Source organism: Doryrhamphus excisus, chromosome 14 (assembly GCF_030265055.1).
Source record: "Doryrhamphus excisus isolate RoL2022-K1 chromosome 14, RoL_Dexc_1.0, whole genome shotgun sequence".
Taxonomy (NCBI): Eukaryota; Metazoa; Chordata; class Actinopteri; order Syngnathiformes; family Syngnathidae; genus Doryrhamphus; species Doryrhamphus excisus.
In genome coordinates, this window is record NC_080479.1 from 13,150,995 (window position 1) to 13,176,592 (window position 25,598).

Sequence of the window (25,598 nt, forward strand, 5' to 3'; positions counted from 1 at the left end):
GTTGATTCTGCAGGGCTGTACTGCACTCGGAACTGGGATGGCTGGTTGTGCTGGGATGATACTGCAGCAGGAACCTACGCAACCCAAAATTGCCCTGATTATTTTTCATATGCTGACTCCACAGGTGAGGAGTAAGTTTGTTTTTTCTGCACATTTTCTTTAAACAAAGATTTAGCAATGATGTTAGCTCCTGGTTTCCCATATTCGGTAATCCCTTGTTTATTGCGGTTGATTGGTTCCATGATAACTGAATTCCTGTGAAGTAGGATTCCTTATTTATAAATGGAATAATTTTGGATCAGAAGCCATGGAATCCTTCAGGGATGACGTTTATTGTTTCTTTTCATTCATTCATTCATTTTCTACCGCTTGTCCTCGCGGGGGTGCTGGAGCCTATCCCAGCTGTCTTCAGGCGAGAGGCGGGGTACACTCTGGACTGGTTGCCAGCCAATCACAGGGCACATATAGACAAACAACCATTCACACTCACATTCATACCTATGGACAATTTGGAGTCGCCAATTAACCTAGCATGTTTTTGGAATGTGGGAGGAAACCGGAGTACCCGGAGAAAACCCACGCATGCACGGGGAGAACATGCAAACTCCACACAGAGATGGCCGAGGGTGGAATTGAACTCGGGTCTCCTAGCTGTGTGGCCTGTGCACTAACGACTCACCCTGTTTCTTTTCATTCATTCATTCATTCATTTTCTACCGCTTTTTCCTCACGAGGGTGGCGGGGGTGCTGGAGCCTATCCCAGCAGTCTTCGGGCGAGAGGCGGGGTACACCCTGGACTGGTTTCCAGCCAATCACAGGGCACATATAAACAAACAACCATTCACACTCACATTCATACCTATGGACAATTTGGAGTCGCCAATTAACCTAGCATGTTTTTGGAATGTGGGAAGAAACCGGAGTACCCGGAGAAAACCCAACCATGCAAGGGGAGAGCATGCAAACTCCACACAGAGATGGCCGAGGGTGGAATCGAACCTGGGTCTCCTAGATGTGTGGCCTGTGCACTAACCACTCGCCCTGTTTCTTTTCATTCATTCATTCATTTTCTACCGCTTATCCTCACGAGGGTCACGGGGGTGCTGGAGCCTATCCCAGCTGTCTTCGGGCGAGAGGCGGGGTACACCCTGAACTGGTCGCCAGCCAATCACAGGGCACATATAGACAAACAACCATTCACACTCACATTCATACCTATGGACAATTTGGAGTCGCCAATTAACCTAGCATGTTTTTGGAATGTGGGAGGAAACCGGAGTACCCGGAGGAAACCCACGCATGCACGGGGAGAACATGCAAACTCCACACAGGAAATGGCTGAGGGTGGAATCAAACTCGCGTCTCTTAGATGTGTGGCCTGTGCACTAACCACTCGCCCTGTTTCTTTTCATGTTCTCTCTAAACACCCGTTGTTGATTTTGAAGGAACTGTTGCAAAAAGCTTTTGAATGTCTGTCAAAATTGCGGTGTTACTGTTAACAATCTTACTCTTCTCTTCAGAAAAGGCAACTAGGTACTGTGGAGAGGATGGCCGGTGGTATCGCCACCCACAAAGCAACACCACATGGACCAACTTTACACTCTGTGCTGTCAACATTCAGGAAACGTTGGAGGTGATTAATATACAGCTAAAATGTTTTGCAAATAAATATAGCTTTTTCATACATATGTTTGTATGTGTGATGCCGACTGGCCAAGCAGGGTGCGAGTGCCCAACTCTCAGGCGACGCGCAGCAAGACTTTAGCGATGAGGCCACAATGAGCCCCGTGGTGAATCCAGAGGAGCAAGTTGTGAGGAAAAAAATCCTTCACAGCCAGTACAAATGCGTTGAGAAAATGAACCGAGATGCTCCTTATAACAAATCAGGTAGTGACCTCACACTGATCCGTAGCGAAAACAAAATAGTAACGTTTCGTTTTTTTCGGATGTCACAGGTCTGTATTGCAGTCGCAACTGGGACGGCTGGTTGTGCTGGGACGACACTCCCGCAGGAACATACACCTCCCAAAATTGCCCAAATTATTTTATCGACTTTGACCCCACAGGTAAGTGTTCATCCACCATGCATCATGTGATGATGCATTCAAGCGCCCTGGGAACTTTTGAGTGTTAGGCGTTCAGACATCAATCAATCAGAGGACGGAAAAATGCTGACGTGACTGTATGCCCGCTAGCTGGCCCTGTGAAGCAAAATCTGATTAGTTAAGGAAACAGTCCTATTACTAATAGTGTGACATGGGCCAGCACTACTCATTCTGAAGGCCCTGGGTAGGTTACATTATATATACACAAGCTGAAATCTGGATGCAAGCGACAAAATTAAGACGATAAATTATTTTAAAAAAATCAAATACTATGTTCATCCCCCAGGCGATGATGACTGTGACAAAAAGTGTTGGATGATTATTATTATTATTATTATTATTATTCACAGAAAAGGCAACCAAATACTGTGGGGATGATGGCCAGTGGTTTCGCCACCCTGACACAAACAGAACCTGGTCCAACTATACACTCTGCAATGAAAACACCAAAGCAAAATTAAAGGTATGAACATTAAATAAATTATTGGCTGTGGAAGTCTTTATTGTGTGCAAATTATGCACGCAATTTTTGTGACGCAGATGATGTTGACACAGTACAGGAACCAATCAAAATCCAATAACGATTGTTACCTTTTGTGTCCACCGTCATCACGCGTGTTAACTAGCATGGGAAGTGCATTGATCATCTTCTGTTTTGCTTGTAACACACGTCAACTGCAAAGCAAGAAGCTAGGCTATAGCTAGGCTATAAAACTTGAATATCATGTGGTGTCCAATCATCCCAATTGTTATCATTGACATGAATCTTTTTCACAAACATTATACAGTTATGTTTTTAGTTTTTCCTGATGTGGTGGTGATTGAATATTACAAAAAGTAAGCAAGTTAGAAGTACATCTCAACTTTAAATGTTTTACTCCGTTGTCAGGAGTTTAGCCAGCAAATTCTGAGAAGTTGTCATATAGTACACACCGGATAACAATCAGATACAGATTAGTGCCGTGCCGTGCCGTTTGGGGAGGAAGGTGATGCAGAGTATGGTGGATCTTATCATGGTACTTCCAGTAATGCCTTTACAAAGAACGGCAACACTTTACAATACGGTACATAAAATTTGAGTAGTCAATGAGGAACGAACCCTACCTAACTACTACTCATTAGTTTTTCATTAATTTTTTCATTAATTCATTGGTAATTACTCTAAGTTTACGTATGTTCCTTAGTCAACAACGAGTTTTCATAACGTGTAACGTTTGTAATGTTTTAACAAAACATCAAGGAGTTGGGGTGTGGAGGTATTTCTAGCGCAAAACTTGTCATGCACCGGTTTTCCGTGCTGACACAGAACCGGGGGATGTTTAATACGATAAACCTCGTCACACATTTGAAGCTTTTTCTAACATGCCGCACAATAGAATATGCAGAGTATGTATGATTTGTGGTCACATCAGTATCGGGAAATATTCAATGCCACGTGACCTACATCATTTTTAGAGCAGAATTTGCTTGGTTGAAAACTGGAACTGTGTTGTGAAGACTGACATTATATTTGCTTGTGCGTCTGTTTCCAGTCAGCCTACATCCTGTTTTACATGGCCATTGTGGGTCATGCCTTATCTATAGCCTCCTTGCTCATCTCCTTGGCCATCTTCTTCTACTTCAGGTACAGTGACAGCTCTACCGTGGTTGCTTTTTTTAACCAGATGTCATTTTGCATTTATCAGTTGACTATATGATGTACTGATGTTCACTGCACTGCAAAGTTACGGTTTGTCATTATTGTCAGATAAGCTAATGCAAGCTTTTTCCACTCTGGCTTTTATCTCCACCTCCTTATAAGTTGATTACAGATTTGGTACCTGGGTTTTCAATGAGCGACCCGATTCACCACTATCACGTTACAAATATACAAACCATTCAAAATACACGATGACAATGTGTGGTATTACAGAATTGGGAATGAATACCATGTACCATCTCTATCTTCCAAACAACTGCACTACAACAACACACTCACTTGTATGTACCGATTGGGAAGAATTCCAGAGGAAGTGGTGAACAAACGCTTTCCCAGTCAACTTATATCGAAAATATAAACATGAACTCACTTATTTGTTCATATAATGCTAACAGAATGATAAACAAACGCCATGTCTGCTTTTTACGGGTCAAAACAGGATCAATTACATGTGGTGCTGTTCATATGATGATGCATTCAAGCGCCCTGGGAACTTTGAGTGTTAGGCATTCAGACATCAACCAATTAGAGGACGGAAAAATGCTGACGTGATTGGATGCCCGCTAGCTAGCCCTGTGAGGCAAAATCTGATTAGTTAAGGAAACAGTCCTATTACTAATAGTGTTTAAGTGACATGAGCCAGCACTACTCATTCTGAAGGCCCTGGGTAGGTTACATTATATATACACAAGCTGAAATCTGGATGCAAGCGGCAAAATTAAGACTATAAATTATTTTTAAAAAATCAAATACTGGCATTTAAGTTGTAAACGTAAGTTAGTGCTTCTTTGCTGGCCCTGACGGTACACCATTGTTTTTATATAGTTAGCCAACTGGGCCTTTTCATGCTGTGAAGTAGTATTTGCAATGGCTCCCTGTTGTGTCTGTTGTTGATTTTCTCCACTTAAAGAAATGTGTGTGTGTGTGTGTGTGTGCGGTTATGGAGTCTGGATCAAGTACTAGACCCTGGTGTGCTCCACCATCATTCATCTCACAGCAGATGCAAGATCACTAATCTTGTGACCTGCCGGGAGAAAAATGAATCAAAGTGACAAGTTGGATCTTTCTTCTTTCTTCTAAGCGCATTTAGAGCTCAGTCCCTTCTAGGCCTAATGCGTGTGTGTTATGGGATCCAGATGTGAGGCTTACAGGGGAATGTGGCGGGCTGAAGGGGTATTCAGTCGACTGAACAACACACACGTCATCCATGTCAGCAGTTTCGGTTAGAAACTTGAAAAGCGTTGGGAGTTTGTGCTGTAGTTTTGGTCAAATTTGCCTCACTTACATGAGTACCAACATTTTTTCCTACAATGGCCAAATCTGGACAAATGAAAGTTTCTATGAACTTCGGCCTTTGCTGTAGTTTTCGTCATTTTTGAAAAAAATAGAATAAAATGTCAACTTTCTTCTTAAATAATCTTAAATTTTCTTTTTGTAATATTTTTATCAAAACCAAATATTTCAACTCTATGCTGCTAAAATGAATTTTTTTCCTCTTAATATTATGACTTTATTCTTCTAAAATTGCAACTTTTTTCTAGTTAGAGACATTTTTCCATTAATATTTTGACTTTATTCATGTAAAATTACTGGTTATTTTTCCATTGTAGCTGGGATTTTTTTTTTTACTTTTCAAATATTTTAACCCCGGGATGTCCGATACTGGCTTTTTTGCGAAAACTCTCAATTTCAGCTGATACTGATATGTCATATCTCTTGTGGTGAAACAAACACGTGTGTTGTGATCGGGAAAAATCAGATACCGATACCGATATTTTATGCTGGTATCGGGCCGATAATTATCAGTACAGATATTTATCAGACATCCCTAATTTAAACTTTATACCGTCTTTTCTGAATCATAAATGACAACCTAATTTTCCAAAAATGCTAACTTTTGTCTCTGATAAAACTACGACTTTAGGATGGCGTATTTTTTGTTTAATAGTTATGCTACTAAAATGACGTTTCCTTATAATAGTATGTTGTTATTCTGTTACAATTCCAACTATCTCATTGTAAAATTACTGCTAATATTTAAAATTTTTGCATTTTTTTTTTGTTTTGTGTTATTTTTCTCGTCATATTATAATTTTAGAATGTGCATAAAAACCACCACGAGACGCAAATGGCACCCAGGCCTCAGTTTGGACACCGCTAACTAACACTATCTGTTATCAGTAAAATGGACCCTGGTGCAGGAAGTTTGGTTACTAATGATATTATTCTGTTGGTAAAATGGCACGTGGGTATTTCTGATCTTAATCCTTCTTTGTGTCTTTGTGCTTACCTCATATACACCGTCTTCAGGCTTCTGCATGGGTATTCCCCTGTTTGCAGTCATTTTCAATCGTATGACATCAATTATTTGTTATTTGTTCATGCAGGAGTTTGAGCTGCCAAAGGATCACCTTGCACAAAAATCTTTTCTGCTCCTATGTGCTCAATTCGGCCCTCACCATCATCTACCTGGTCGCAGTGGTCAACAATCCCAAAGTAGTGGGCAGAAGCCCAGTGAGTTGGAACTCTCTTATATACAAACACTACATATATATATATATATATACACTGTATAATGATGATTATAGGCAGACATTTGGATGTTTGTGCTTTCTTATTTCTATTATGTAAAATTAGGTGCAACTTACTCATCTTTACTGTGTCACTAAAATATGTTTTGTTTATTTTATTTTATTTTTTTGTTTGGGAAAATTCCCTGGATGGAGTTCTTAAAACCACAGAGACCCTTTTAGAAGCAGATAATAAATCTGTTATGTAGCAATGCCTCACAAACCCGGACCGGTCGTAAATAAAGCTTTTAAAAACTGATCCTGTTTGTAATGAGGAAAAGTTGTTGATCTTTCTGTCAACCCCCTGGCTCCTATGAAAACAACAGTCTAAATAATAAGAAGTATATTAAATAATACATTTGAATATCTGCAATTTCAGATACATCCTGCAATGTGTTTCTAAACATACTGGAAGCACTCGGAATAATAACCTTAGTGATGGGAATAGTTTTGTTTTTGTGCGATGGCGCCACTTCAAAAATCCCCTCTTCGTCATTCATCAAATGGATTGAATCTGTAAACTCTCTGCAACATCGAAAACGTGATGCTTGTTTTTTTTTTTTTTCAAGACAATCAGATAAAGCTGTCACATGCACCACTTGAAGGGAATCAGGCTAGCCTAGAAAAAATAATAATTTGGTCTGCCAAAAAACGTCTGAGCATGTTTTCTGTGCTTGGGATTTACGGAATGGTGTATTTCCAAGCAGTCTGTAGCAGTTTGATTTGCAAAGCAGGACCATTGTCTGTGGCGGAACAGCAATCCTGCTCAAGTTCACAACTGAATGGCTGCATCGTCTGTTGGATCCACTCCCAAGTGCAGTACATAATTGTATTGTAATGACTGCAGACCAACACCCCAAAGACGGCAGGCTTTGTATATGTTTGCATACATTGTATGCAACAGTATATTTCTTGTTGTACTCAAGTTCTTTCTGATAGGATTCAATAGAACTGAATTGATAGGATTAAAAAAAAAAATCACATTGAAAGACTGCTGTAATTACAGCGTGAGTCGAGCACAATGAGTCTAGATTGGCGTGATAATATGTCATTAAGCCATCAGCTCGTTCACAAAAAGAATAATTATCATGCATGGAATGAAGCGACACAGGATGTTTGTCGGCAACACTGAATTCGTATTTACATCTGGGGTGTCCATAGTTTTTCCAATGAGGGCCACGTAGTGAAAAATGAAAGAATGCAACTTTTTAAAGGAACACTGTTTTTTGCCGTTTTATTTATTTTTTTCCAGATATTTAAACTTTCAATGTTGTTTTTGTAATATTATGACATTAGTCCCATAAAGTTTGGTCTTTTTCCCCATAATGTCATAAATTAAATTAAATTAAATTAAGAGATTATTTTGGTTTGTTTCTCATAATATTCTGAATTCTAAAAAAGTAAAACTGCATTTTTCCACAACATTAAAAGTTTATTCTAATTTTTTCAATTATTTTGAATTTTTTATTTTATTTATTTTGTTTATTTTGTGTCTTGTTTCTCATATTATGCCATAAAAAGTATTATTATTATTAATTAGAATTTATTTTTTAATTCTTGTAAAATTACTGCCAATTTTCCTGTGTTTTAAAAAAAAATTCTTGCATATGTTTGTGTATATAAAACATACGTCACAGTGAGGCTTTGTGTTTTCTTCATGGGCAGGTAGGCTGCAAGGTGTTGCACTTTTTCCACATGTACATGCTGGGATGCAATTATTTCTGGATGCTCTGTGAGGGAATCTACCTGCACACGCTCATCGTGGTGGCCGTGTTTGCAGAGGAGCAGCATCTTCACTGGTACTACCTCCTGGGCTGGGGTGAGTCATCCTCTTGGAACCTTGAGAGAGAGAGATTTTGGACATCATGCTGTTGTTTTTAGTTCATTTTGAAATGTCGCTCTCCTGATAGTTTCTGACATATATTGCCAAAGTCTTTCCGGACTCAGTAACAACGTGCTTTAAAATCAGTGCAATTTTCAGTCACTTTGTCTTAATGCTCCTTCTTGTGTGGCAGCTCTTTTTGGAATAAACCTGAAGAAAGACACAAAAAAACAAACCAATCCTTTGGTACTTGCGGAACTTGATTCTCAATAATTTACATTTTGAAGCTATTCAGATTCAGAATTTGAGGTTTGATACCATCCGAAACATTCTCCAGGAAAAGTTCTGATACTTTGTTGTAAAGGTCCGATCATCTCTTAGTGAGCTTGGATATATAATCCTCCATCTTGGCAGTCAAATTCCTTCATTCATTCAGCAGAGTATAAACATACACTTGCTGCTCTCCAGCTGTCAAAACGCCCCCATGTGTTTCCCTCTATATGGAAGAATGGCAGTGACAAGCACCTTCCAGCTCCCGCCCATTTAGGATGAAGGAAGTACTGCAAGTCAGATTAGTAAAAATAATGTCATGGTTACAAGAAAGACATTACAGCAGGGGTCTCAAACACGCGGCCCGCGGGCCAAATGTAGCCCGCAGGACACTAGTTTGAGGCCCCCGCCTTGATATGAAAGTTTAATGTTAGTGCGGCCCGCGCAAGTTTGATATGGATGCTGTATGGTATCATGTACCCAGAAAAAATTATTACGTTTGATTAATGTTCATGTTAAAGGTTAAATAACTGTTAATAGTTATCCTCCCTATCTGTGTGGAAGTGGTAAGTTTTTGGCTATTTAAGTTTAAAGGAAATAACTTAGAGGCTACCGTTTAGGTCGCTAGCTCTCTAGTTTGCGAGTTAGCATGTGTCTCAAGACCCTGCAGTTGCGCAATATGTTGTAAATAAAAAGAGTATAAATGTGACTATAGTCGTGTTTTGTCATGTCTACAGGGCTCTAATAATGCTTTGTTAATTTTAATCAGAAAAAAAATTATTTGTCTACCCACCAACTATATGTGGTTTCTTAAGTTTTTATTATTTGCCGTTTTATTATTATTATTATATTTATTTATTACTGATTGATTGATTTTCTTTATTCTTTATTTATTTATTTTTCATCTTATTTTGTGTAGAAAAATAAAAAGTAAGTTTTTAAAAAAAAAATGTTTTTAATAAATGCATTTTTTTGTTTTTTTTGTTTTTGGAAAACCTGATGCGGCCCAGTCTCACCCAGACCCGAGCTCCAGTGGCCCCCAAGTAAATTGAGTTTGAGACCCCTGCTGTAGAGTCATGTCAAGCCATGAAACAGAAATTGGCTTAGAAAAGGAGTGAAATTTGAAAGGACTTTTACAGGAAGTTGTGTAGTGTTGTTGTCTGGGTTGGAACAACAAAAAAAAGAATGACTCAGAGTTGCAACGCCATGTTCCACTGAATGCATCATCAGCACAGTACTGCTTGCTGTGTAGCGAGACTACACACAAGTATGAAAAGTACATATTCCTTTGTACTGCATAGATGACACATGGTCATGTTTATCCCTGGAGACCTCATCTGCCTTTTCCCTCTTCAAGGTTTTCCTCTAGTGCCTGCATCCATCCATGCTGTAGCAAGAAAAACCTTCTTTGATGACAAGTGAGTCACGTTGCCAGTCGTGAGCATACAAAGCGACGGGCTTGTTTTTTTTTTGCGAGTTCTGACTTTTTACTCTTTCCGCAGCTGTTGGATGAGCGTGGAAACTCATCTCCTGTATGCCGTCCACGGTCCTATCGTGGCAGCTCTGGTTGTAAGTCTGCTATATTCTGTTTATAGCTCGCTGTCCCAGCAACACGTCAAGGAAATGCTTGACAATTTATTTGCATTTTGTGAGAGACGTTATCTAAGAACCTCGCTTCCCCGCTCGTGCAGGTGAATCTCTTCTTCTTACTCAACATTATAAGAGTGCTGGTCACCAAGCTGAGAGACACACACAGAGCGGAGTCGAACATGTACATGAAGGCCGTGAGAGCCACTCTGATCCTGGTGCCCCTGCTGGGAATACAGTTTGTCATTTTCCCCTGGAGACCGGAGAACAGGTTGGCGGGGGAGGTCTACGAGTACATCATGCACATACTCATGCACTACCAGGTAGGTACTGACGCCACCACACGCAGTTGAGTTTGGTTCAAGTATTTGCCTCCAAATGATGAGAAATCTATCCACTGTATCAGGGACAACGAATAATAGGACTGTAAAGGTCACTATAGGGGTGTTATTTCATGTCTACAGGACTCTAATGATGTTAAAACTATTCAGATAGCCATTAGCTTTTCTATGCTCTATGATCAGGTCTGAAACCAATCATCCATGATAAATGGTGTATTACTATACATATTGCTGTGCATCATATTACATTGAAAATAACTTTGTTTTTTTACGTTTTCAAGGGTTTACTGGTGGCAACCATATTCTGCTTCTTCAATGGAGAGGTGAGTGTTATCCATAATGACCTAAAAATATTTGGGGCCCGTTGTATAGAGTTGTGTACTCCTATAGAGCAGCTACACACGATAAAAGCACACAAAGCTTTCGAGATCTTCCAGAATCTGCACCTATTCAACTGTATTTCTTCGGATTTCGTGCTTCTCGCTTAAACATTCCACCCACGGCCCGCCTCCAGGCACGCCCACTCTGCTGTGGTTGATCACACAAAATTATTATATTTTTTGTTGGTAGGGAATCAGGAACTCCAACCACTTGTGCCTGATGGTGGCGTCTTTAGGAATTGTAAACAAATGTTTCTTTCCCTGACAAGCCATTGCTAGGAACGAGGAGGGCAGCAAGCCCATATAAGGAAGTCTGCTCCTCTGTGACATCACAAAGGGGCAGTTTTACCACGCCTTCTGAAACCAAGCATTTTGCGCCATCCATTCTTTTAGGGCTCACTTCCAAATGCGTAAACCTCATTATCTGAAACTTTGGTATGCTTTGACACGAGAATACAACATTCTAACTACATTTATAGGTCAGAAAAGTGGAAAAAGCAAGACAATTCTGGCAGACAATACCTTAAAATTAGCATTACAGTACACCGCTGTTTGGTAAGGAGAGTATGTTCACATTCACACCCACCCGTTTTGCATCAATGCTATATTACACTGTAACGGGAAGTATAATTTCAGGTCTGTACTTTAATTAGAGCTTACAGACTATGGCAAACTAAATATTTACCTTAGTATTAACTGTAATCTGGCATAAAGTCCAATTCCTGTGCAGTGCAGAAACAAAAAGATGTAACGGTACATTTAAGGTAAAGAGCACCGCAGTTTGTAAACAGATTGTTTTTTCACGAACCTAGCTGCAAATTGATTGACTGTGAGAGGCTGTAATTTTCTTCAAATGAATAAAGCACCGGAGTTTAGGAGGGGTTAATAATGTTTGAGACCTTTAGTCTCATTGTATGACAGCTGCTTTCAAGCCTCTTTATAAATAGTACACAGTATAAGAATTGAAAATGTACTGGGAGAAGAAATGTGAAAGTTAGCGGAAAATCAATGCAAGGGAATGTTTAATGTTGCTTATAAACAACATAGCAAAGACGGAGAACACATTAGAATACTCAGCATGAGACAACCAGCACAGTGATTGTGCTCATCCCTGAAATGAGGTCAGGTTGTCATACACAAACATAACACAAGCATCTTCTCCAGTGCTGCAAAAAGCACGTGTTGGGAAACATGTACCGTATGTGGAAAAGGTCACTTGTGAAGGAGAGTGATCTAACACACTAACTGTCATGAGGAAATGAGAGTGTTTGCTTGCTTCAACCCGTGTAATGACCAATTCGGGTTCTGTGATCAGGACATGGGCTTCTGGGATTGTGTTCCAGTCTGGTTTCAAGGCCAAACTGCTCAACCTCCATTAGGTCTTGAATGGCGCCATCGTGGTTTGAGATGATTGAGACGAACAGAGGTCACGCTGTCTACATGGATGTCCTGGTTGTCCTTTTGCCTCAATAAAGCCATTACCGTTTTTTTACATTTGTTTTACAATGACTGTTGATTTTCTTGGTTTGTTGTATAACTTAAAAGATAATGATACATTTTCAAGAACACTGTTAGACATGTATCGCTTTGACACAACATTAATCCCTTGTTTATCACAGTTAATTGGTTCCAGACCCAACCATGATAAGTGAATATCCACAGTAGTTGGAGCTTACTAAACCTGTTAAATTTCTTCTAACAACTCCCCTAGACAAGACATTCATTCATTTTCTACCGCTTTTTCCTCACGACGGTCGCGGGGGGTGCTGGAGCCTATCGCAGCTGTCTTCGAGCGAGAGGCGGGGTACACCCTGGACTGGTCGCCAGCCAATCACAGGGCACATATAGACAAACAACCATTCACACTCACATTCATACCTATGGACAATTTGGAGTTGCCAATTAACCTAGCATTTTTAGTTTTTGGAATGTGGGAGGAAACCGGAGTACCCGGAGAAAACCCACGCATGCACAGGGAGAACATGCAAACTCCACACAGAGATGGCCGAGGGTGGGATTGAACCCTAGTCTCCTAGCTGTGAGGTCTGCGCGACCACTCGACCGCCGTGCCGCCTAGACAAGACACAACAAGAGAAAATAAGACTCATATTTGTGTGTGTTGCTGTAAATGTGTTTGTAAATGTGAGCGGGAGGACGGACAGGAAGTGATGTTTGGGGTTGAGAATTGAGTTTACGTTAGGTCAAGACAGCGACAGTAGCTCCTGTTAGGGATTAATGTGCATGTTGTGAAATGATTTACGATTGCAATGGAGACCTGTTGTTTCTAGGAGGTCTGGTGCTTCTGTGTCTCACCGAATATTACAGTAACATGACTGACACTTAGTGACCAGTGTAGAATACTACAGTCTGTGCATTGATTATTGAGTGTGACTGCTAAATAACCCACCCCGGCACCAAAGAAAGATGCAAGTGACGACAATTTGATAAAGAAGGCGTCTGTGTGTGTCTGGTCAATTATTCTTTATGACATTTATTTTTGGTAATAAAAGTTGGAAGGGAAATTAACTTGTTTTTTGTACGTTTTGGTTATCATCTGACAAATTAATCACAAAACAGATCCCAGTACTTCTATTATTGAACTGCAGAGGTTGTATATGTATGCAACAGTACAAAATAAATCCTTCAAACTGTTTGTCTGCAGTATAATCACAATATGGTTTGCATATGGGTCTCTGCAGTAAAAGTTTAACCAACACATTTTCCTATTCATCTTTTGTCGTGTCCAACTGAAACGCATCTTTGTGTGCAGGTGCAGGGCGCTCTGAAGAGACAGTGGATGCAGTACAAGACGCAGTGGGGTCAGCGACGAAAAGACCACTGTTCAATGCGCTCCACATCATACACGGCCACCTCCATTACAGAGGTCCCTCCCTTTATGTACCACCGCGACAGCAACAGCGAACACTTGAACGGACGCCACACGGACGACTCGGAACTGGTGGCGCTGAAATCGGGCGAGATCCACTGAGGTTGTGACTACATTTCCGAGGATGGGATAGTGACTGAAACACTTCTATGACTTGGTCACTGTTGCTAAGACTTGTTAAGACTTTTGACCTCTGTCACGCCGGTGGTGAAGAGACGGAAATAACTGTGATGACAATGTCTGTTAGAGATGATGTCGTGGTATTAACATATAGTGGTCATCATCAACAGGAAGTGAAAGAAACAATGCTTTCTTGTCTCACGTACGATACCAAAGGGTACTGGATGTTAGTCAGCGACCGGATGGGGATGTTCTGTGTCCGAGTGAGCCTGTATCCGGATGTGGTACCCTGACCACGCTCAAACACACACACACAAAGTTCTAATATGTACCAGCATTAGTCTGGTCACATGCCACGAAATGTTGCAATTTACCTTCTATGTTTCAAGCTCTGGAAATGTGTACATAAAATTACTTAAAAAAAAAAAAAGAATTTATTATTTTTTTCTATTAAAAAAATGGTATGACTTTTCATTCCAGAGTATAGTGCTCCATTCTGTCCTGTGATGCTGCACACAAACTCTGCTTTTTGCTAGTGCTAATCATCACGGTAAAAAAAAACAAAAAACAAATATATAAAATATATATATTTCAAGTTGGAAACAATTGTTTCAATGTATGAGGAAGGTTTTTTTTTTATCAGTCAAACCAGTCATTCTGACAACCAGGTAGTTTACATCTGGTGGACTGACTGTCTTGCTTACAATTGTTCTTTCTATACATTACAGTAGAACCCGCGTAGATACACAAGTAATTGGTATACTTATTTAGAAAAAATGTCTATTTTTAAACACACAACTCACTCCTACCCCGCCTGCTCACTTGACAGTTTCCTCCTCTTTTGGATCAACATTTGCAATAAAAGTGACTGTTGTAATTATTAGGTTCGGTTCAGGTCCAGAACCTTCTCTCTTCAATTGCCAGTGATGGAATCTAACAAGCTAAATGCAAAATCCAGGTTTAAGCCCGAAATATGCCTCACACGCTTATTTATTAACGCAGCTAGCTGTCAATTATCAAATGTATAGGCATGAGGAGAAATCAGTGGGGGGGGGGGGGGGGGGGGGGGGCACAGGCTCGCTCGCGTCTGTCTACAGTAATCCTCCAGTGACGATTTATGATCATATATTTACTTTGCTACAGGTTTTGACGCCCGATTTTTATAAGTTTCATTATTTCAACTATGTTGCATTCAAGGACAGCTGAACAAGTGTGAAATGGCAACGCTGGATGAAAAAAAAAAAAAAAACAGTGAAGCATAAAGACAAATGTAAAAATTGTGGGCTGGTACATGTATGCTGGACATACAGGGGGAAAAATTTGGGGGGAAACATTCACAAATATATACGCAAACATGTGGAGATGAAAAGTGTTGGAATACCTTAAGAAGTACACCTAAAGGAAGACAAAAATGCGCCATACTCTAGTTAATGCCAAATGTCTTTGACGGGAACGTCAGGAAAGTCAAGTTTTTCCACACCAAACTAATGAAAGCTTTATTTTTTTTTAGTGTTTGTGCTTATGTTTCATAACTGACATCATATAGATTATTCATACAATCAGGTCATTTCAGTTGTCAGAATTAAGGATGAAGCTCTTGTGTTTTGGAAGCTTTAAACAACCACATCATGAAAAATGTTTGCCTTTTTGTTGGCACACTCACTTTAATGTCTTAGGTAACAATTTAAATGGAGACGGTGACAATCAAGCAATCTGAGTGAATGGTGTTCAATGCGTGATGGCATTTTGGAAAATATTTTAGTATACAGTGGAGCCTCGATTGGCGTGTATTTTGGTTAATGTATAAAAATGGACACCATAATTTTGCCTCTGTGTACATTTTCCGGTCAGCGTACATTATGGCTCGCATCTGGTCATGTCATTAAAAGGGACCTATTATGGTTTTTCCACTTTTCTGACCAATAAATATAATTAGAATGTTGTATTCTGGTGTTAAACCATGCCAAAGTTTCAGATATTGATGTTTGCGCATTTGGAAGTGAGCCCTACAAGAAGTTTGGGATGGCTCAAAAAGCCCGGTTTGAAAAGGCGTGGTAAAACCGTTCTTTTGTGACATCACAGAGGGACTGACTTTCTTATATGGATCATAGTTGAATGAGCATAATAGGAACTGAACTTTTTTACAAAATATTTTGCCCACCATTCACAATCCTTATCAAAAACATGAACACATATTTATTTCTTCTTTCACAAGAAAACAAATTCATATGAGCTAGCTAGCAACGGGCGCCATTGGAAATTACGTATTTTGATGCTAAAGGCTACACAACCCCCCCCCCCCCCCCAAAAAAAAAACGACTTGTATATTAACCAAGCGACAGTGATATTATCATTGTAGCAGCTAGCATGAAAAACTATTTTTATCTGGCGGACTAACACGACACATCGCTAATCGCTAGTCTCAGTATCATTCACAGACGAAAGAGTGGATACCGAGCTCTCAATTTCGCTACAAAGACTCAACAAGATGCTTGTTCACCGTCAGCATTTTTTATCCGAGGACTGGAGCACCCATCTTGTGATGTAACACACAGCCATCCCAAGGAGAGCGCCTGCGGCTTTAAACATAGCATGCTACGAAGCTAACTAGTTGGCCTCCAATTTGTTTATTATAAACTTAAAAAAATGTTTCAAATAAAGTGTTGGGAGAAGGACAAAGAAATAAGACAAAAACTTACCACTTCCACACGGAATGGGAGGAGAACTTTTTTCCCCCACTATGTCATGTTGGACATGCAGAGTGAAGGTCATGTCATGTTCCATAAATGTAACATTACTGATACTTGGTGACCAGAATACCACATATAAGCTATCTTTCGATATGTAGGTAACCACCAAACAGCGGCCATTTATGAAATAACTCATTTTCAAAAACGCGATCGAGTCAGACCTTCTGGAACGGCTTAATGACGCTAACCAAGGTTCCACTGTATTTTGAGGCCCTTACTCATGTTAAAAAAAATACTAGTTTGTCTAAGATGAGAGCTGGTATATTTGTTATGTGTATATTTTAGCCAACATGCATATACAATATGTTTGTTTTGCACTGTGACTCTACGGCCGTTTGGTGAATGGTTGTGGTTCCTTTTGTCTTCTTGTCTCTCAGCTTGGATAGACATGGATTAAAAAAAATGTGCTTTGTTTGTCCCACCCCACGTAGGAATATGTAGCACAAGAATACACAATATTTCCCCATCTGTGTTTTGTTTTTGTGGTGAGTGTAGTTGGATAAAAATGAGAAAGGAGGAAAGAGGAAGCTTATCGTAGTTCTAATTAAAAAAGGTATATTTCATTGTATACATACTTTGTTTTGAAGCATTTCATATTCAACAAAAAAAGGTATTGCTCCGTTTGTAGTCCCTTTTTCCCCTGAAGGCCCCTTTCATAAAATACATTGCAGCTTCAACCGATGGGGCAGGCAGGCCGGGATTGACTGACATTTCACTCATAAACTTAAGTTGCACTTGTTATCCTACTAAGGGGGCTGCAGTCGCTCCTTTTGTGCCGATATAGTCTGCCTTGCTGGAGACGCTACTGTAAAATATGCAATTTCAAGCTCTGCTGAATCCTAATGACACAGCCCAGAGAAGAAGACAAACTGTCCTCCTTTGAATTCATTCACCGGCCCTATGAGCTTGATGAGGAGGGGAAGATAATAATAATGATGATGACTTTTGACGCCGTTGGAGATGTATCTTCATTCCTCTGATAAATATTGTCCCTTTGCTCTCACCCTTACCAGCAAAAGAAATTTGACGAGATCGTCTTCAATGCAGAGGTCTAATTGTATGCAAAGCGGTTCGCTTATGAAAGGCTGAGCTGGAGGACTAAATCAGGATACAACGATGAAGAAATCTCCATAATTGCCACAGACTCATCTCATCATTCAATCATCTGTTGTTCTGCTCCGTATTGAATGGAACCAAACTCTACAGAAGTACTTGGAATTGTTATGTAAACTTGGGAAACTGTTTAAGGACCATGATAATATATTTTCCATACACTGCACCTATACAATGTAAAAGTTATGTGAAAAATTAACATGAGGCCATTAGCTCATAAAAAAATAATATTCCATAAGACCGCTGGTGGTGCCTAAAGAATAATCGCCTTTGTCATTATGTATGACAGCCATACAATGTACTTACCGGAAGCAATGGGGTCCCCTGCTGAGTTCTGTGCGGTTCTCGGTTCTTCAAAGAAAAGAACATCAAATCAAAATCTTTTCTAAATGGCCAGTGCCAACTGGATCTGCTCATGAGAGATAGCGGTGTCTCAGTTGGGATGGGATGGAACAGCAGCGGCTGGCTGGATGCATTTAAACACAAAAGCTGTCGTAAATAGGCTAAAAAATAAGGCAATTGTTTATTGATTTATCACAAGGAATCATCAATTGTGTATTAGCCTAATCAATCTTTGTATTGGATTTTTGAATTGCACTGGATGCTGTTTCTCCCATCAGGAAATGAGCACATCCCGGAAGTTAATGCAGAAAAAAACAAGTCCTTATTTTATTATTATTATTATTATAAGCCAACAGTCACACATTCTAATCTTAAATGAGTATTTGATGTATTATTGGAAGACAATGCTCGGCATGATCATTATCTAAAGCCCTGCACAAACACGGTTGGATATTATGAACATTAGCAATGGCCTAAAGCTGATCTCTGATCTGCCATATTCATCTTACCCTGCAATGAAGCAGAAGAATGAGGCACCAGAGGCTTTCTGCTCATTCTAATGTGGATGCAACAAAAATGAAGACGAATGAGCGTATTTTTTTCTTCCCATCCAAGGACGAGAAGAGCGGTGAAGTGTCATCTTTGTGGCGTTGCACGCAAAGCGTGTCACACCGCCGCAAGTAGGTGCAACACGCGTGTGCAAAATATCACATCACACGACGTTGATGCTGCGTGCAAATCTACTGTGAGAATGTGACCACGTCACATTCGTTTGTCGCATCACGCAACCACTATCCCGTTGCAGCATACGTACAATCCATATCTAAAAACACAATATAACCAACAACATGACAAAAACATCCAAACTCAACAGAGTATTCTCCTCGGAGGATGTGGCGAAGAATCCCTTTCCCAAGCTAGCTTGCTTCGGGGTTAGCTAACCTCTACTTATGATGCCGAGGTTTTCTGAGGGGGGGCGTTGTTGTGCAAATGGCCGCAGACGATTCAACCAGTCAAACGTGGTCAATGAGAGGACGGACAACTGACGATGATTTTGTAGGCCAGCTAGCTGGCCCTGTGAGGTAGGCCCATTGCTAACATTCGCCAGCACTATTGATTTTGAAGGCCTTAGGCAGATATGGTTGGCAAAAAAAATCTAACATACAAATACTGGAAGCTATGTACATACAATACAATTTCATGGAACAATTTAAGTTGTGGGCTGCATGGCGGACGAGTGGTTAGCGCGCAGACCTCACAGCTAGGAGACCCAAGTTCAACCCCACCCTCTGCCATCTCTGTGTGGAGTTTGCATGTTCTCCCCGTGCATGCGTGGATTTTCTCCGGGTACTCCGGTTTCCTCCCACATTCCAAAAACATGCTAGGTTAATTGGTGACTTCAAATTGTCCATAGGTATGAATGTGAGTGTGAATGGTTGTTTGTCTATATGTGCCCTGTGGTTGGCTGGCCACCAGTCCAGGGTGTACCCCGCCTCTCGCCCGACGACAGCTGGGATAGGCTCCAGCACCCCCTCATTTAAGTTGTAAATGTAGGTGAGTGCTTCTGATAGTGTTTAGGCCAGCAGAGACTGCTTTGCTGGCCCCTGACAGCACACCACTACCATTCACATATAGAGCATCCCAGTCACTATGATGCCAATCTCTCGTGCCACTGAAGTGTAGGGAGGAGCCAAGTCGATTCTTGCCATGTGACTCGGAATGAGATTTGTAAGGCAAATTGCTAATTATCAGGACCCTGGAGCTTGTGCTTCTGCCAAACAACTTGTTACCTCCCTTGATTTGGACATGCATTCATGAAAACATGCATTTTTATCCTGTATGTGAATGATTGGATTTGATTGGCGCCTCTTACCTTCTTGGTGCTGGTTAAAACGCATGCAGACTGCAAAGTCCTCAGAGCCATTCCCGTTGCCGTTATTGCATTGATGAAGACTGGTAAGATGAACAGGCAATCTGCAATTATAAAAATAAATAATATACTACACAACCTAACACAATAAGTAACAATCCACACAGGGACTGTTTGAATACTACTTTGAATACCAAATCCACATGAAACTGCGGCATTATTCTATTATTTGCAATAAAAAGGCACCAATTTCATCATAGCAATATGATGAAATGGAACCAACAAAATCAATTTTAGCCAAGTATAATGCAGGCTAATTGCTTTGCTTTCCTCAAATAATAAATGTAACAGCCGTTATAGCTTCATACTGCATTACTGCGTGTCACTTGATGGACTTTTAAAGCATATAACTACATATACAGTCGGAGTACAGCCTATTAGTTTAAAAAAAAAAACACAATATTTGCTTAAATTAACCATTTTGAAGCATAAAAATGCCAAAATTAACTACATAAGGCATAATGTTACGAGGTATTCTACACTGGTCACTAGGTGTCAGTAATGTTACTGTAATGCTCAGTGAGACACACAAGCACCAGACTTGACTGCCGGCACAACAGGCTTTTATTGCAGGTTCAAATTCTCTCACAACAGGCACAATAATCCCCAACACAGGCTACTGTTGAGGCCCGTCAAGTTTAAACGTCACTTCCTCTCTGTTCCCCACTAAGCTCCCCTAGCACTGGAGAACATTTACAGCCACACTGATGTTTTCCACACTGATGCTTTTCCATGGCTTATTTTCTTTTATCTGAGTGTAACGTTGACTATAAGGGTGTTATTTCATGTCTAAAGAGCTCTAATAATGTTAAAAATCATATTATCGGATCATGAACATGTTTTCCATGTTCTAGCGACGAAAATATTTCATTTATAAATAAGGAAGCCTACTCAATATCACCTCAATAAACAAGGCACTGCGTTGGAGGTCAGATATTAATTCAATGCTACTACATTTGAGGCCAATCAGGGTTGCCAGTCGCAGTGCATGAACATGTGTTTAAAAAAAATGGCACACCAAAATAAATAATTTTACTTAGGAATGACCAGAGAAAGCCCCCAAATGTAGTGACCAATTTTAAGAAGTTTCTTTAGGACAAAGTGTACCCATCTCGCTGACCTTGTGTTTGAGCGATACCACAGTTTGTCGCCAGAAAAAAAAAAAAACTCTTTCAACAAATTGCGACAGTTCAAGCACCTGCACACATGACAGAATGCATTATGCATCCGCTTCCAGCCAGCTGGCCCGAGAGACCCCCCAAGTTAATCCTGTAGTTAATTTAAAATATGTAAATAATACTGGTTGAAGCCCATGCGGGAAGAGTTCATTTATTCACCGCGGGTCGGTGAACCCTGTGCTCTTTTTCCATCACCAGAGTTGCATCCAGGGAGAGGAACGCAAATGTGCAAGACCAGCTCAGTTTGGAGTTTGGATCATCAGATCAGCGGCGGCGCAATGTGTGGATGAGCTCCGACTCCCATGGGTTTACATCTTTAGATTAGGAGCAGAGCACTAAAAACATCAGGCTAAAATCAATGGGAATATATTATGTGACGCTGGGATGACAGCTGTCAAGAATAAATCAGTGCTGAATAATGCTGTCAACAAATCATAGCTTTTGGTGCCAATCAATGCCATGCAAATGATGTCAAAAGTACATGGAGTTCCACCTTATAGTTTCACACTTATTGTACATGAACGTTGGCTAACTAGCTGACATGATTAGAGCACTTGAAGGCACTTCTTGGATGTATTCACGTTTGTGTTTAATAGTTGTTAATTAATAATAATTAACTCAATAATAGTCACAAGCTGGATCCTTATCTCAAACAAGAGTCACTTATTTAAACAACACATCACTCAATCAATACTTCACTGACCTCAAAGTGTTGCCGGTGTGTTTATCTTTTCAGCCATGTTCTTCTTCTTCTTCTTTTGTACAGCCATGTTGCCCACTCGCACGTGTTTTTTTTCCATTCCTTGCGTTTCATTTGCAGCGCATTAGCGCCACCTATTGGACCGGAGTATAGAACTGGAGCTAATACATGAATAAATAAATACAAATAATGCCAACACAGGTGTTGCTAATCGTACTTTAAAGAGTGTGATTAAAAACATCTGCTGTTAGCCACCATCTCCTGGTCATTAGACCAAACCATTCCACGGGAAAGGGGGTGTACTAGTACAAATTGTTTTTGTGTGTTTTTTTATTTATTTATTTGGCTTTACTGGTGTTTTCAGCTGATGTACAAATATAAACATATATATACAGCATAGTGTGTTTTATCAGGGGCATATCTCCTTCTTTGCCTTCTTTTGTTGAATGCAGTGGTGTCCAAAGTGCAAAATAACAGCAAAAATAGAAAAATTAAAATAAAAGAAATTTACAAAAATAAAATTACAATATTTTGAGAAAAAAAATTATATATTGAGGAAAAGTATACAGAATAATAGTGTAATTTACGAGGAAGAATTGTAGAAAAATAGCCATTTTAGTAGCATAGAATTTAAATATTAAAGAATATATATATATATATATATATATTTTTTTTTTTTGAAGGATTGTAACATTATGAGAAGCAAACAACACCACAAATAAAGTTGTGATTTTTTTGAAAATTAGGTCGCAGAAAAAATTAGAATGTGAGAAGAATAAAGTCAAAATATTACTCATAATAAATAAACTCATAATTTGTTGAAATAGTTAATAATATGATAGCTAATAAAATAACTACAATCTAGAAAAATGAAGTACATAATAATAGAAAATTAGTTAATAATAAAATAAAATACAACAGAAAAGGAAAAAATGTTTAAATAAGAAAGTTGTAAAGAATAATAATGTTATTTTAGTTGAAATATTAAATGAAAAAATACATACCAGGATAGTAATGTCAGCTGAAGAGATGGTGTGAAACCTTCAATCTCCATATTGACGTTGGGCGAGTGAGGCATGCTGGCAACACATACAATGTCAAGCAACCTTTTACCAACATGAAATATGCTGCGTAATATAACATTTCCAACACACGATACCACCGTTTACCCCCCGCCCACCCCTCGCTGTTTAGTATGATTTGCACAGAACACTTTCTTGTTTTGTTTACCATTTTAATAAAGGGATTCACACCGGGCTGCAGCCTGTTTACAGCCTCTCCTCTCTACTCATGCTGGATGTGAGTCATTTGTTTGCCGAGGTTGTGAATAAAGTGTAATGAGCAAGGTGTTGTACAACGCAGCTCCAGGCCAACAAGGTCTATTGTTGTTATGAGGAGAAGGACATTTAATAAACACTCAGAGAGGTGAGGAGAACACAGGTCAAATACTTGGGAGTGAAGAGTCCTATCACGCATGCAAATACGGATTGTTGCTGTGCTATGAACGGTGCTAACCACAATAAAAGCAACATCGCCGCATGCTATGAAGCACAGTGTTACAGTAAATGCATCGTTATTGTTCTGTATTGGCTCACATAATGTTATGTTATGTTAAAGAGTTTATTTGCAGATGAAGTATCTTCAGCCCAATTTACCCGATGGCTTTTCCCTGGTGTTGTCGCCCTCGAGTAGAGCGTCACATTTAAACGCTCTATGTCCTCAGCACACACACACACAACATTTGTTCCACCTGAGCACGGTTAGTCAGCCTGCAAATTAGCAGCAGTGGCTGCTAGAAGAACATTCTCAAGGCGCCGTCTCGGAAAGTTTGTGCAACATCCAATTAGCTCTTTGCATCTCTGATGCCGGTTGAGAAGACAAGGCATTACCAAGACCTTCAGCTTAGCGAGGCATCTATCTGAGAGCGTAGGCCACACTTTTGAGGAGCCCCACGAGGAACTTTTCTTCATTGACTGGTCTCTCACCACCCACTGTGACATTTTCAAGATGTTTAAACAACCAGAGTACTCAAAATGGGCAGAGGCACGCTGAGAATTTGCAGGGGTCAACAAAGTCCATTTTGACTGCGGAGGCCACGCATGCATGATTCATGGTGCACATCTCACAAAGTCACCAGCTGTGACCCTCAAGGATTTTAATCAATACTTGAGCAGATAGCTCAAAGAAGGATGACTTTGCTTCTTCACACTTCCTGCTTTGGGAAAAGTCAGCATTTCTTCTTCGTTTTCGGTTGGCTTGTCAGTGAATAGATGCAGTTTTATGACAATGACCAGACAACGAGGACAGCTGCAGTGATTTCTATGGATTGGTTCCTGGATTTTGTCAGAAAATGACAGGCAATACAAGTGCGAATGAGAGCACCTGGTCCTTTTTATGGAAGTCATTTTGCACTCCGGGAGAGGCAGAATATTGTCAGTAGTATTGGGACACCTGGTCATTACAGTACATCTACAGCAGGGGTGTCAAACACGCGGCCCATGGGCCAAATGTGGCCCGCAGGACGCTAGTTTGAGGCCCCCGCCTTGATATGAAAGTTTAATGTTAGTGCGGCCCGCGCAAGTTAGATATGGATGCTGTATGGTATCATGTACCCAGAAAAAAATATTACATTTGATTAATGTTCATGTTAAAGGTTAAATAACTGTTAATAGTTATCCTCCCTATCCGTGGGGAAGTGGTAAGTTTTTGGCTATTTAAGTTTAAAGGAAATAACTTGAAGGCTACCGTTTAGGTGCTAGCTCTCTAGTTTGCCAATTAGCATGTGTCTCAAGACCAGTTGTTGTTGTAAATAAAAAAAGTATAAATGTGACTATAGTCGTGTTTTGTCATGTCTACATGTCTTTGTTCATTTTAATCTGAAAAAAATAATTTGTCTAACCACCAACTATATGTGGTTTCTTAGGTTTTTATTATTTGCTGTTCTATTATTATATTTATTTATTACTGATTGATTGATTTTCTTTATTCGTGATTTGTTTATTTATTTTTCATCTTATTTTGTGCAAAAAAATAAAAATTAAGATATTTGAGAACAGTGGAATGTTTTATCAGAGCTTTTATAGTAGAAAATCGGAACCAAAGCACTGAAAAAGTTTGTATATTTTTCTGTTTTTAATAAATGCGTTTTTTTTTTTTTTTTGAAAACCTGATGCGGCCCAGCCTTGCCCAGAACCTAGCTTCAGTGGCCCCCCAGGTAAATTGAGTTTGAGACCCCGGATCTACAGGAAGTGAAAGTGAGTGGAAAAAAAAGCTTCCACTCTTGTAAAATGACTTTCTACACGTTTTAGCTTTACTTTTGTCCATTTATCCACAACATATACTTGACCATGACCTGTTGTATTTATTTTTGTATTACTACTATACTTCTTTATGTCAACAATAACGCGTTTTGTGTGTAATTAACGCCCACACACCAGAGCACAGTGGAGCGTCCACACACAGTCTCACAGTCTGACGCTCTTTTCGAACTTCATTCTGAACTGAACACATCTACAATCATCAATTAATGCAATTCCAACTCACCTCTCTAGTCCGTCCATTTTGGTAACGACACTTCCTCATTTGCATGACCCGGGAACGACACTTCCTCATTGTCATTAGTACAACACGAGATGCTTTCAGGGGCACTCTGAACACCACAAAACATCTTTATAATATGCGTGTGTGTAACTAAATAGGAAGAGTAAGAAAAACATGACGTGTATATAGTCGTCACTCACTTCGTAATTCTTAATTTATTTACAAATTTCCCCACCGAGGGACGAATAAAGGCATATCTATCTT

The 25,598-nt window shown here is 39.8% G+C and overlaps 2 protein-coding genes and 1 long non-coding RNA gene across 4 annotated transcripts in view; 1 reads left to right on the top strand and 2 right to left on the bottom strand.

Moving 5' to 3' along the window:
• Positions 1 to 8,204, bottom strand: part of gngt1 (guanine nucleotide binding protein (G protein), gamma transducing activity polypeptide 1) — a 48,898-nt gene extending 40,694 nt beyond the window's left edge. Inside the window, exon 1 of the mRNA XM_058047860.1 lies at positions 8,121 to 8,204. Within this exon, the coding sequence (XP_057903843.1) occupies positions 8,121 to 8,134 (14 nt within the window). The 5' untranslated portion in view covers positions 8,135 to 8,204. The remainder of the gene's footprint in view (positions 1 to 8,120) is intronic.
• calcr (calcitonin receptor) overlaps positions 1 to 14,255 on the top strand; it is a 40,254-nt gene extending 25,999 nt beyond the window's left edge. For both annotated transcript variants that reach the window (XM_058047769.1, XM_058047770.1), the window contains exons 10-22: positions 14 to 124; positions 1,521 to 1,633; positions 1,722 to 1,887; positions 1,956 to 2,066; positions 2,456 to 2,568; positions 3,638 to 3,729; positions 6,192 to 6,318; positions 8,040 to 8,193; positions 9,824 to 9,884; positions 9,969 to 10,035; positions 10,158 to 10,376; positions 10,676 to 10,717; positions 13,545 to 14,255. In XM_058047769.1, the coding sequence (XP_057903752.1) occupies positions 14 to 124; positions 1,521 to 1,633; positions 1,722 to 1,887; positions 1,956 to 2,066; positions 2,456 to 2,568; positions 3,638 to 3,729; positions 6,192 to 6,318; positions 8,040 to 8,193; positions 9,824 to 9,884; positions 9,969 to 10,035; positions 10,158 to 10,376; positions 10,676 to 10,717; positions 13,545 to 13,763 (1,595 nt within the window). In that variant the 3' untranslated portion in view covers positions 13,764 to 14,255. The remainder of the gene's footprint in view (positions 1 to 13; positions 125 to 1,520; positions 1,634 to 1,721; positions 1,888 to 1,955; positions 2,067 to 2,455; positions 2,569 to 3,637; positions 3,730 to 6,191; positions 6,319 to 8,039; positions 8,194 to 9,823; positions 9,885 to 9,968; positions 10,036 to 10,157; positions 10,377 to 10,675; positions 10,718 to 13,544) is intronic.
• LOC131102295 (uncharacterized) lies at positions 11,222 to 25,512 on the bottom strand. Its single transcript, XR_009119417.1, has 6 exons — positions 25,338 to 25,512; positions 22,799 to 22,873; positions 21,798 to 21,928; positions 19,860 to 19,960; positions 17,951 to 17,995; positions 11,222 to 12,847 (listed from the first exon to the last, which is right to left on the bottom strand). It is a non-coding gene; the product is annotated as an uncharacterized LOC131102295 (long non-coding RNA).
• Between the last annotated feature and the right edge of the window lie 86 nt (positions 25,513 to 25,598).